General features: G+C 28.4%; 2 protein-coding genes across 10 annotated transcripts; both read left to right on the top strand.

Annotated features, from left to right (window-relative positions):
* The first annotated feature begins 992 nt into the window (after nt 1–992).
* LOC111298562 (putative protein phosphatase 2C 35) lies at nt 993–3,351 on the top strand. Of its 2 annotated transcripts, none has more exons than XM_089744992.1 (2): nt 993–2,696; nt 3,153–3,351. In XM_089744992.1, the coding sequence occupies exons 1-2, from the start codon at nt 1,785–1,787 to the stop codon at nt 3,318–3,320; spliced, it is 1,080 nt and encodes a 359-aa protein (XP_089601118.1). In that variant the 5' UTR covers nt 993–1,784; the 3' UTR covers nt 3,321–3,351. The 2 variants fall into 2 exon arrangements, with proteins under 2 accessions (XP_089601118.1, XP_022749017.2); XM_022893282.2 differs by having other exon boundaries at nt 3,149–3,351.
* Nucleotides 3,352–7,401: 4,050 nt separating this feature from the next.
* LOC111292378 (putative protein phosphatase 2C 35) lies at nt 7,402–11,577 on the top strand. 8 transcript variants are annotated; one of them, XR_002690509.2, is made up of 5 exons: nt 7,402–9,095; nt 9,551–9,682; nt 10,163–10,385; nt 10,798–10,855; nt 10,984–11,577. XR_002690509.2 is itself a non-coding variant. In XM_089745127.1 (3 exons), exons 1-3 carry the CDS (start codon nt 8,184–8,186, stop codon nt 10,316–10,318), a joined length of 1,176 nt encoding a protein of 391 aa, XP_089601253.1. In that variant the 5' UTR covers nt 7,402–8,183; the 3' UTR covers nt 10,319–11,577. The 8 variants fall into 8 exon arrangements, 2 of the variants coding, with proteins under 2 accessions (XP_089601253.1, XP_022740490.1); XR_016328534.1 differs by lacking the exon at nt 9,551–9,682; XR_016328533.1 differs by lacking the exon at nt 10,798–10,855.
* The last annotated feature ends 1,194 nt before the right edge of the window (nt 11,578–12,771 follow it).

The raw sequence follows: 12,771 nt of genomic DNA, 5'->3' as shown, positions 1-12,771 counted from the left end.
TGATTTTTTATAAAATTTATAAAATTCAAAAAAATCATGACATCTTAAGTGTAAATATTATTTTATATATGAGTTTAGTTATTTAATTATACTTTTATTCAAAATTATAATTTTTTATTTAATTAATTATATAAATAAAATATTTCATTAGAAAAAGTACCTTAACGGTGTGTTTAAATTGAAGGTAGAAGAAGGAAAGGAAAGTAAAGTAAAGGAATGTAAAGAAAACAAAGCCCCAATTTCCTTGTTTTGATAAATTTTTAATTTAAAGAAAGGAAAATAGGTGTAAACCAAATAATCTTTGATTTTTCTTGTAAATCTAATTTTTTTAATACACCGATTTGGAGAAAAAGCTAGGAAAAGAAAAGTTGAAAAATATTTTTTTATAAAAAGACTATTATGTCTATTTTTTATTAATACTAAAAACCTAAAAAAATCTAAGCAATCATTTTGTAATTTTTTTAAAACCATATTTTTTTTCAAGTAAGTTTCACATATCTTTTTTAATATAAAAATTTTTTATAATTTTTTGGTGATTTAATTTTGATGAATGATTGAATATGAATAGATATATTTTTTAAGTTTATGAGATGACTGATTAGCTCAAAATCCATCAATGCATGTTTGTAAAATATCTTATTGTTTCACTTGATTAAAAATCATTAATATAGTAGCAATTGTGAGGTTAAATAAGATAACAAATATATCATAATTCAAAAGTACTTTAAAATCACAAACAATGAAATCTTGTAATTAAAAAAATATATTATAATGAATCATTTTATTTATTTTTCACTTCTTATTCAAATAATGATTGCTAAAATTTTTTTTATTAATTTTAATTATCCATATAAGACTTATCTATATCATTTTCTTTATTCTAAAAAACTTTCTTTTTCATTTTTTTCTTTATTAATATTTATCCGTAAAGGAAGCATCATTTAATCAGAACTTTTCACTGTTTTTTTTTAAATGTTTTGTTTTCTCCGAAAGTGAGCTTCTTTTTTCCTTTAAAGAAGATGGGCGGACAAACTCACCCATGCACACACATTATATCTCCCCCTTTTACTCTCTCTTGAAAGTTGAAAACTTGAAGCAAACAAATCCACATTTCCCCTCAGTTTTAGTGTTTACAATTTTCAATTATCTTTTAAAATTTTTGTTCGGGGTTGTGATAAAATGAATACTGAAATTTATCATTTATGTAACTGGAAGATAACAGGTCTTACGTTGGATCATTGGTTCCTTTCTTTTCCTTTTTGAGCATCTAATCTTTGTCTTCTCTCGAGAAAAATTAAGTACAAATCCCTTTTCCCTTGAATTGAAGAAGGAATCCCCAAGAAACTCAAAACCTTTGCTTCTATTCCCTGGCCTTGATTTAGGGTTCTACTTTTCTCTTTCCTTTTTCTTTTGCTTGTTCAAGGGTTTATTCTCTGTTCCATTTCTTCCTTTTTGTCTTTAAAAACCCACTCTTGTGGTTTGCATTGTCACGTAAATTTCGTTCTTTTCTTCCTTTTGGGTTTTCTTTTTCTTTATTAACACCCTTCATTTTCTTCTCTGTAAAGCATGTCTTTTAACCAAATTTCCTCTAAGAATACCCGAAATGTTAAATTTAAGAAAAACCCATTTCTCCATTTTTACCTGAAATTGTTTCCTTCTATGCAATACGCCCCTTTTATATTCAGTTTCTTTTAGGCCTTTTATCAAACACCTAAGCTACACTTTGGGAAAAAAAAAATTCATTTTTATATTCTTTTTTCTGTGTGACTTCGTGTTTTGAAATCATGGGTTGTGTTCATGGAAAGTGTTGTACTAGAAATCCATCGTCATCAGATGGTGATTCAGGTCACCATGGAGAAAAGAAACCTTACAATAACAAACACATTCTTACACAAAGGTCATTGGAGTCAGTTCCTGTTCCATCTCACAACTTAACCTTGCAGTACTCAATCTTAACACAGCGTGGTTATTATCCTGTCGCAGTTGAGAGGGAAAACGAAGATAGTTTCTGTATCAAAACACAAATTCAAGGAAAACCAAATGTTCATTTCTTTGGTGTATTTGATGGACATGGTGAATTCGGTGCTCAATGTTCAAACTTTGTCAAGAATAGACTTGTAGAAATATTATCTAGTGACTCTGCATTGTTGGATGATCCTTTAAAAGCTTATACTTCGGCATTTTTAACTACAAATTCTGAGTTACATAATAGTGAAATTGATGATACTGAGAGTGGTACCACAGCGATAACTGTCCTTGTTGTTGGGAATACCCTTTATGTTGCTAATGTGGGTGACTCAAGAGCTGTGATTGCCGTTAGGGACGGGGATCAAATTTTGGCTAAAAATTTATCTGAGGATCAAACACCATTTAGGAAAGATGAATATGATAGGGTGAAGCTTTGTGGGGCCAGCGTTTTGAGTATTGGTCAAGTGGAAGGCCGCAAAGACCCGGATATTCAATATTGGGGTGATGAAGAAAGTCAACGTAATGATCCTCCTAGGTTGTGGCTTCCGAATGGAATGAAACCTGGTGCTGCATTTACAAGGAGTGTAGGAGATAGTGCAGCGGAGAGGATTGGGGTGATTGCTGTTCCTGAGATTTCAATTGTTCAGCTTACACCTTATCATCTATTCTTTGTTGTTGCAAGTGATGGAGTTTTTGAGTTTCTCCGTAGCCAAACTGTTGTCAACATGGTATGATACATGCAAATCCTGGGAATAGTTAATGACCATTATGTTTCCCATTTGTTTATAATACTATGGTATATCCATCATTCATCTGTTGACATTCCAGTGTTTGCTGATATGAGACATGTTTGCTTTTTATTTGCAAGAAATTGCTAGTGTCATATAGACACGATTTTAATTCATGTTTCTTGCAAAATGATGTTTGTGAACCTGTATTTTACTCTCAAGTTTGATAATTAAACTCTAAAAGGAATTGCAAAAGAACTTTCCCTTGTCGTTTGCTTTTTGAACTGTTAGTAGAACTCTCCACTTATTGATACTATCATGAAAATTTCTCATTATCATGTATAAGTGGCTTTTCCGAGATGTAGAAATCTATCTCTCCTGCTGATTACTGCAAGATATTTGTGTCATAATTTGAGCATTTCCTTAACAAATTTATAATTTTCTTCACATAGGCAGCTGCATATACAGATCCCAGGGATGCATGTGCTGCAATTGCTGGAGAATCCTACAAGCTATGGTTGGAGCATAGCATTCGGACTGATGATATTACAATCATCATTGTACAGATTAATGACCTGTCTAATGTATGCATTATTTAAATCTTATTATGGCTGTTCTCAATAATTAAAAATACAAATTTTGCTTTATGGCTGAATTTTGTCTCCTTTTGTTGACATTTATTTTGTCCAGAAAACAAAATTTGTGTCAAAATAAATCCAAATGAATTTTTTATTTTATTCAGGTCCGTTCAGATATGCTAGTTGGGTTGGCAAATTATTTTCATATTGAGTCCAATCAAATTTTGAGGCAAAGGTCTGAATCTATTTTGTTGTTTTATTTTATTCTTTTTTGTTTTTCCTGAATTTTTCATTATTATGGTAGAATTCATAAATAATCTTCTTTAGAAAATTACTTGTTCGTAATTTTTTTAATTTTTTAACATTGATTTTATTCTATTTTTTATTATTATTATTTTTTATTTTTGTTTCAAAAAAATATTTTTAGAATTTTTTTTAAATTCATCATCATTTTGATATAATTTAAAATATTTTCATTTATTAGTAGCACATTTGCAACTATTTAAAATATATATTTTTTAAAATATATTTATTCTTATTTTATTATTTTTAATTATTTTTAATTTGTTAAATTTTATGGTAAAATTATTATGTAAATAAATTTTAATTTAATACTCTTTTTTTTACAAGTATCTTATAAACAAACAAATTCAAATTTTAAACGTGCATACATTAAAATAATAAATCAAACGTAAATATAAACAAAAATAATAAAAAATAAAAAAATAAAAAAAACAATTGGTCAACGGTTCAGGAGCGATTCAGGTGATTTTTCAATGGTTTGGAATTGCTCATTTTCGGTTTGAAACGGTTCACAAGATGGTTCGACCGGTTTGATTAGACCAATAAAGGGTTAGACAGTTGAAGTCAGTTTTGGGTCGGGTGCACAGACTCTTGTCGGGTCTTGGGTACACATGCAGATCTTATCCTCTAAAAAATAACGTCTTTTTTTTTAAACATAAAAACCCCAAAAAAATTCTATTTCATTTTCTCACCCTTTTTCTCTCTACCCTCTCTTTCTTTGTCTCTTTCTAGAAAACAACCACCACCCCCTTTATTTTTCTAAAATCTGACAGTGGCCTGCCTTGCCGACCGCCATTCTTTCATAATCGACCGACTCAACTAGTTATCGAAAATCTCAAAATTTATAAAAAAAACTTCTTTTTTACCTCTTAATCCCCAATCTGGCATCCATTTTGTGAAAGCTGATCTTAAATGACCTAGATCAAGGTTGAAAGCTTTGGCCTATATATATATATATATATTTTTTTTTTTTTTCTGCTTATCCCCTCCCAAGGGATATGTGTTTATGTTGTTTTTTCTTTAATTTTTGGAAAGCTAAAAAGTTTATAAAAGATTTGAAAAACAAATTTTTGTAGTGTTTTAGTTTTCAAAAGATTTTTTTTTTGGCTTGGCAGGGTTTCTTTTCTCCTCCCTTTGTTTTTGTTTTTTGTTTGTAAGAAAGACTCAATTATGGAGCCTTTAATAGATTCAAATCCTAATTTTTTTTTAGGATTCAAATATCAAATTTTTAACATTACCAAATTGTGGTGTTGTTTTTTAAAGTTATCGATGATGAATTTTTGGTGCAATAAATGCATCAAAAACCTTCGAGAAAAAAGAAATAAAGAAAAAAATAATAATAAAATAAATTGGATTCACAATAAGTTAAATAAAAATATTTGAATGAATCCAAACAAAAATAAAAAATTGATTAACATTTATTTAAAAAAAAATTGATTTCTATACTACCAACATAGTGTTTCAATGAATTAAAGTGTTGCTATTGTTGTTCCATCACCGATGCATCAAAGGCCTTTGCAATTGGTTGGTTGCTTAAGCTATAGTTTGGAATATTCTCTTTCATGCCTTACTGATTTTTTACTTATTTCACTGAAAAATCCTTGCCAAAACTCAATTAAGAAAAAAAAATACATATTAGGTGCTTAAAAATAATAAAAAAGTATAATTTTGGGATATCTAGAAAAAATTAAAAAATTAGGATGTATGAAATATATTTTATATTGTTTCCAATGTTCTCACTTGATATAATAATATTATAAAATAGAGGTTTCACTTAAATTATTTAATAAATTCTCAAATTCAAATTTCAAACATAATTCAAAAGCAATAAATAAATTTTAATGGAGAAACATGAAACTATTAGGCATCATATATATATATATTATATTATAATATACATAATTATCAGATAAAATTTGTTGATGTTGATATTTACATGGACAATTTCTTTTTTCAACACATAGAAAAATCCGTAAATTTTCTCTTTTTAGTGACATACAATATATTTTACTATCTATCAAAAAATATATTTAAAAATTTATTAAATTATCTAAAATTTTGAAATTTTAAATAAAAAATCAATTTAGATTTAAAATAATTAAATAGATAATTTTTTTTGTAATATTTTATTTAAATAAGTAAAATTAATTATTATTTTTTATTTATAAATTAAATAAATATATTTTAAAAATCATTGGTTATCCAAAATTTTTAAAATATATTTATTTAAGAATTTTTTTAACTATTCAATGTTTTTCTTTCAACTGAAAAAAAAACCATTTTTACCTATTTTAATATTTTATTGGCGTACTTAATAATATTATTTATAATATCTTATAGATTTTTTCCTTTAATATTTTAAATTTTGTCAAATTTTTAATTAAAAATTATATTTTTGTTATGATTTGATATCTTATTTATATTATTTATAATTTACATATATTTTAAACATGTAAATGATTAAATAATATTAATTTATAGTTTTATTCATATTTAAATAAAATAAAGATAATTTGTGCATTGCACGGGTAACAAACACTTGTCGTGATAAAATGGATAAATAGTTTATTCCTTTTGCATTTTTCATTGAAATTTATATTTTAGACTTTTATTTCTATTGAAGTTTAATAATTTGATATAAAAACTAATAATTTAACTAATATATACATAAATATTAACCATTTACATATGCCTAAAAAAAGTCAAAACAAATTGAGATGGTAAGTAATCTAAGATTATGTTTTTTTCTTATGAAAAGAATATGCATGTTGATCATAATTTGAACTATGGCAATGATAAATTCATTAGTAAAAAGGGTTTGGATGTATCCAAAATTTAATACAATCACTTCATGCAATTATTTTTAAATGATAGTATCTAATAACTTTAAAAATTAAATCTTAACATTTACCATTCATTTTTTTATTTTTAAATTGCAATTTTTTTTTTATAAATAAAGGATTTTAACATATAAATCAAAAGAAATATCATAAAATTAGAAACTATTACAATAGGAAGCAATTAAATTTTGAACAAAACATGAACATTTATGCTAATAAGTACACATTAAATAATTAAAATATTATTGTAAGAAAAATTTAGATTTATTATTTTTACTAAATTTAATAAAAATAATATATTAATTATAATTTTTTAAAATATAATCTTAATTATTATAAATGATTAGATAAATATTAGTAAAAAAAGAGAAAAAGAAAGTAAAGTCAAGAAAGTGAAAGATTTTTAAAGTAAAGAAAATGATACATGTATCCTATTTAAATAACTAAAATTAATAAGAGAAAGTAAGATGATTAACATTACTTTAATTTTTGTAAGTAGAAAAAAATTTAAATAATTATTTATAAGAAAAAAGTTAGACTTAGTGCATGATAATAATACTAGAATTATTGAATCCTACTTTATCTATCATTAAAATTATTAAAATATTTACCATAATTTTTTAAAATAAAATATTTATTAAGTACTTACTTACCCATTAACATTTCATTAGCTTAATTAATATCTCAAGAATTAATGAATTTACATAATAAAATCAAAACTTGCATCATTAATGTCCATCCACACAAATTATTAACACCTTATAGAAAAAAATATGATTTTTTAAAAAAATTAGAAGATTAAAAAAAATCATGACATCTTAAGTATAAGTATTATTATGTGTGAGTTTAATTATTTAATTATTTTTAATTGATTAATTATTATTTATTAATTATAAATTTATTCGATATTGTAATTGTTTATTTCACTAATTATATAAATAAAATATTTCATTACAAAAGTACTTTTTTTTTGTTTGTAATGTTTTGTTTACTCGGAAAATGAACTTTTTTTTTCCTTTATTTTCTTTTCTTCGTTTTTGCTTTTCCCGGGCTGGACAAACTGACCCATGCACGCGCATCGATTATCTCTCGCCCTTTTACTCTCTATTGAAAGTTGAAAACTTGAAGCAAACAAATCCACATTTCCCCTCAGTTTTAGTGTTTGCAATTTTCAATTGTTTTTTAAAATTCTTGTTTGGGGTCTTAGGTTGAATCATTGGTTCCTTTCTTTTCCTTTCTGAGCATCTGATCTTTGTTTTCTCTCAAGAAAAATTAAGTACCAAATCCCTTTTCCTTTGAATTGAAGAAGGAATCCCCCAAGAAACTCAAAACCTTTGCTTCTATTCCCCAGCCTTGATTTGGGGTTCTACTTTTCTCTTTCCTTTTTCTTTTGCTTGTTCAAAGTTTTATTCTCTGTTCCATTTCTTCCTTTTTGTCTCAAAAAACCCACTCTCGTGGTTTGCATTGTCACATAAATTTCGTTCGTTTCTTCCTTTTGGGTTTTGTTTTTCTTTGTTAACTCCCCTTCATTTTCTTGTCTTCAAAGCATGGTTTTTTACCAAATTTCCTATAAGAATACCCAAATTGTTAAATTTGAGAACAACCCATTTCTCCATTTTTACCTGAAATTGTTTCCTTCTATGCCTTATGCTCCTTTTAAATTCAGTTTCTTTTAGGCCTTTTATCAAACACCTAAGCTACACATTGAAAAAAAAAAAAATTCTTTTTTATATTCTTTTTTCTGTGTGACTTTGTGTTTTTAAATCATGGGTTGTGTTCATGGAAAGTGTTGTAATAGAAATACATCATCATCAGATGGTGGTTCAGGTCACCATGGAGAAAAGAAACCTTACAATAACAAACACATTCTTACACAAAGGTCATTGGAGTCAGTTCCTGTTCCATCTCACAACTTAACCTTGCAGTACTCAATCTTAACACAGCGTGGTTATTATCCTGTCGCAGTTGAGAGGGAAAACGAAGATAGTTTCTGTATCAAAACACAAATTCAAGGTAACCCAAATGTTCATTTCTTTGGTGTATTTGATGGACATGGTGAATTCGGTGCTCAATGTTCAAACTTTGTCAAGGATAGACTTGTAGAAATATTGTCTAGTGACTTTGCATTGTTGGATGATCCTTTAAAAGCTTATACTTCAGCATTTTTAGCTACAAAATCTGAGTTGCATAATAGTGAAATTGATGATACTGAGAGTGGTACCACAGCGATAACTGTCCTTGTTGTTGGGGATACTCTTTATGTTGCTAATGTGGGTGACTCAAGAGCTGTGATTGCTGTTAAGGACGGGGATCAAATTTTGGCTGAAAATTTATCTGAGGATCAAACACCATTTAGGAAAGATGAATATGATAGGGTGAAGCTTTGTGGGGCCAGCGTTTTGAGTATTGGTCAAGTGGAAGGCCTTCAAGACCCGGATATTCAATATTGGGGTGATGAAGAAAGTCAATGTGATGATCCTCCTAGGTTGTGGCTTCCGAATGAACTGAATCCTGGGACTGCATTTACAAGGAGTGTAGGAGATAGTTCAGCGGAGAAGATTGGTGTGATTGCTGTTCCTGAGATTTCAATTGTTCAGCTTACACCTAATCATCTATTCTTTGTTGTTGCAAGTGATGGAGTTTTCCAGTTTCTCCCTAGTCAAACTGTTGTCAACATGGTATGATACATGCAAATTCTTGGAATAGTTAATGACCATTATGTTTCCCATTTGTTTATAATACTATGGTATATCCATCATTCATCTGTTGACATTCCAGTGTTTGCTGATATGGGATATATTTGCTTTTTATTTGCAAGAAATTGCTGAAGTGTCTTATACACTCGATTTTAATGCATTTTTCTTGCAAAATGATGTTTGTAAACCTGTATTATACTATCAAGTTTGATAATTAAACTCTAAAAGGAAAGTGCAACACAATTTTCCCTTGTCGTTTGCTTTTCGAACTGTTAGTAGAACTCTCCACTTATTGATACTATCACGAAATTTTCTCATTATCATGTATAAGTGGCTTTTCTGAGATATAGAAATCTATCTCTCCTGCTGGTTACTGCAACATATTTGAGTCATAATTTGAGCATTTGCTTAACAAATTTATAATTTTCTTCACATAGGCAGCAGCATATACAGATCCCAGGGATGCATGTGCTGCAATTGCTGGAGAATCCTACAAACTATGGTTGGAGCATGAAAATCGGACTGATGATATTACGATCATCATTGTACAGATTAAAGGCTTATCTAATGTGTGGATTATTTAAATCTTTCTCTGGCTGTTCTCAATATTTAAAAATACAATTTTTGCTTTATGGCTGAATTTTGTCTCCTGCAGCTGTATTCTTTTGTAGAATTGATTGAAGTAGGATCTTTTAGGATTGCTTGGTAGAAAGTTCAACTTTGCACTTAATTTGAAGCAGCTTGTCAAATTATCCTGGTTGAATTAATGCTATGAGTCATGTAATCTGTCTTGATTTAAAAAAAAAAAAGTGTGGATTAATTGCTTATCATGCCTTGCAGTTAATACAACTTGTACTTACCTACCTGATAGAAAATTGTAGGAAAGTTCTAATCTAAAAAACATTTTAGTGGTCATAGATTATAGAAAGTATGATATTAATTTGTAAATATCCTGTGTAATCTTTTGATGCTATCAGTTTAGGTATTAATTTCCTGTTTCACTTCATTAATTGCATTGTAATTAACTAATGTTCTTTGGATTACTGCAGTCAGGTGCTGGTGCCACAGATAGTGGAGTAGATTACAGGCCAATGATTATGAGATCGGTCAAGGGAAGTGTTGATGTGTCTTGTGTCTCTGAATCTGAAACCTATGGTTCAGTAAAAAGTGATTTGTCATTTATACAGCAGTCCTGCCAACGTTAGTGTTTCAATGAATTGAATTGCTGCTATTGTTGTTCCATCACCGATGCATTAGAGGCCTTTGCAATTGGTTGGTTGCTCAAGCTATAGTTTGGAATATTCTCATAGTTCATATATTTTTGAGCCATCTATTCTTCTTCTTTCACTGCTACTATCAGATTAGTTGACCTTCCAGAAGCTGCCTCATGCCTACTTTTTTAGATTTGTTACCTGTCTCATTTTACCATTGGGTGAGTTGGCGTCTCACCATCTCCGTTGCTTGACTCAATGGAGAAACCCTTGAAAATATTTGAAATGAAACCAAATAGAAAAATGTCCCGAGAAGTAGGAGAAAACTAGGGATTGAAGCTTTCCTTTGTTTTTTTCCTGTTGGATTCTGAGTCATTACAAGTAAAATAAAATGTATCGATCTATAGTCAGTTGATATGTTATGTGGGCAGAATAAATTCAAATGTGTTATCTTCATTGTCGCACTCATGTAGGTATGCAGGGTGGACTGGTTTTTATTAATCACTAATGGTTAGTATCTGTCTAGAAAAGGTAAATGCTTCATCTTTTTCCACCTTGTATGTAAAATATGATTTGATAAAATCTAATATTTGAACTCAAGTATTAATCTTTCTTTTTTTTTTTTATAAACTGACACAGTTTTGTTTGGCTGGTATCAGGGTGTTGGTTAGCCTTAGCCTAAAGGAAGCAAAGGGAAATTTGTTTTCACATACGATATTCTCATGGTGAATGATCTCAAGGCCCTATGACATCTCGCCAATGTTGCTGATAACATGATTGTTAACCCCATGATATTTGTTAAGGAAAAGTGCACTCCTAGCTGTGATTTTGCACCTGGTATTTCAAACATGTAGAGAAAAGAATCCATTTCAGAGAGATTCAACGAAATTATGTTAGCAAGTTTGGAGTTGATGATGATGATCACAAGATGGAACAGGAATTAGGCAATAAATACGTTCTTTCGAGGAAGAACACCCCTCTAAAGCATAACCATGAGGAGACCTCAAATGTTTCCAGCACTGCTGGGATCATGGTGAGGCAGAGATATACCTTGATTGCTTTCATGTAAGATATATCAACTACATAATGATACATTAACAGGTTTTATAATCTATGTTGTATAGTTATAGTAGTATTCTAATTCCAGCTTTGTTGAAAGCTTGAAAGAGTGTAAAAAGCTGCTTTTGATTTATTAATTTTTTCAATTCCATGTAGGCTTTGTCGAGGAGGAATGATAATTTAATTGGGAGAAAGGGCATTTATTTAAGATAATATTTGGTAAAAGAGTTCAGCCTTTGATCTCCTTGCCTGATGAAACTCTCATGTACTGCACTCAAGAAAGTTACACTCAAATACCCTACAATGGCCATTCCCAAACTATGGCTGCCTAAAAGGAGCAAAGCCTTGTTATTTTCTCATCATACAGAAACAAATATAAGATTACAAATCCACCTATTTTCAATGAAAGATAGTGTGCAAGTTACCAAATTTCTTGTATCAGAAGTAAATTGATAAAACATATTTTTGCAAAGCCCAAAATGCTGATTAAAAAGTTAAAATGCGTTATGTGACTTCGAGTGTTCATGAAACTTTCATTTTGATCTTCGAAAGTGTTTGGGGATTGGTTGACATTCAAGGAAGGCCATAGCTGACTCATATCCATCTCATTCATTCTCATTATTGAGCATTTTTTTTCTGAAAACTTTCATTCGTTTTCTCAATAATATCTATTTTAGTTGAGCAGTCCTATCGTTGCCTGAAGTAGAAGTGGTCATAATTCAATTTTAATCAAATTAATCGAATCGATTAGTTATTGAATTAATTTTAATTAATTAAAAAAATAATTTTAAAATAATTTCATATTTTGGTTAATTTAGTTAAAAACCAAATTAACTTAATTAATCAAAATTTTAATCAATATATAAAAAAAAATTCATATATAAAATGATAAATACAAAATAGATCATTATATTTCACAAATTGTTAGAGTTTTTTTGGTATTTGAATATTTTGTTAGAAAATTTTATTTAATTTATTTAAAATATAAAAAATTAAAAGTTTAAAATATAATTTAATTTTAATACATTTATTATTCAATTAATTGAAAAAATTAATCGAACTATAAATCCAATTCGGTTAATAAAAATAAAATAATATAATTCATATAATTTAATTAATTTAATTTTAATTAATTCAGATATAAATTAATAGAACCGACTCAACGAATACTTTTGACCAGAAGGCTAGAGAAAATGTATTTTTGGTACAACAATATGATGAATTGTAATGAAAAAACATCTTTTGCAGACTACTTTCCAAGATCAAAGAAACATGGAGTCTATTACATGACATTTCTCAGACAAAATCAACATCAAAAAACCAAAAATTTGCTCTCAATTTGTGAGGTGATTTTCCTCATTCTTACAGCATAAAGTTTCACATCCCTT

This window comes from Durio zibethinus, chromosome 16 (assembly GCF_047325235.1).
Source record: "Durio zibethinus cultivar Kanyao isolate XHJ-2024 chromosome 16, ASM4732523v1, whole genome shotgun sequence".
NCBI lineage: Eukaryota > Viridiplantae > Streptophyta > Magnoliopsida > Malvales > Malvaceae > Durio > Durio zibethinus.
The sequence above is the reverse complement of the archived record's forward strand: the minus strand, read 5'-3'. Positions and strand labels throughout refer to the sequence as shown.

Bases quoted from the DNA above. Each gene is read 5' to 3' on its own strand.
- LOC111298562 (XM_089744992.1), top strand. From the start codon at position 1,785: ATGGGTTGTGTTCATGGAAAGTGTTGTACTAGAAATCCATCGTCATCA. The intron at 2,697-3,152 runs GTATGATACATG...TCACATAGGCAG, and splicing joins GCCAAACTGTTGTCAACATG to CTGCATATACAGATCCCAGG.
- LOC111292378 (XM_022884755.2), top strand. From the start codon at position 8,184: ATGGGTTGTGTTCATGGAAAGTGTTGTAATAGAAATACATCATCATCA. The intron at 9,096-9,550 runs GTATGATACATG...TTCTTCACATAG, and splicing joins GTCAAACTGTTGTCAACATG to GCAGCAGCATATACAGATCC. The intron at 9,683-10,162 runs GTGTGGATTATT...GGATTACTGCAG, and splicing joins AGATTAAAGGCTTATCTAAT to TCAGGTGCTGGTGCCACAGA.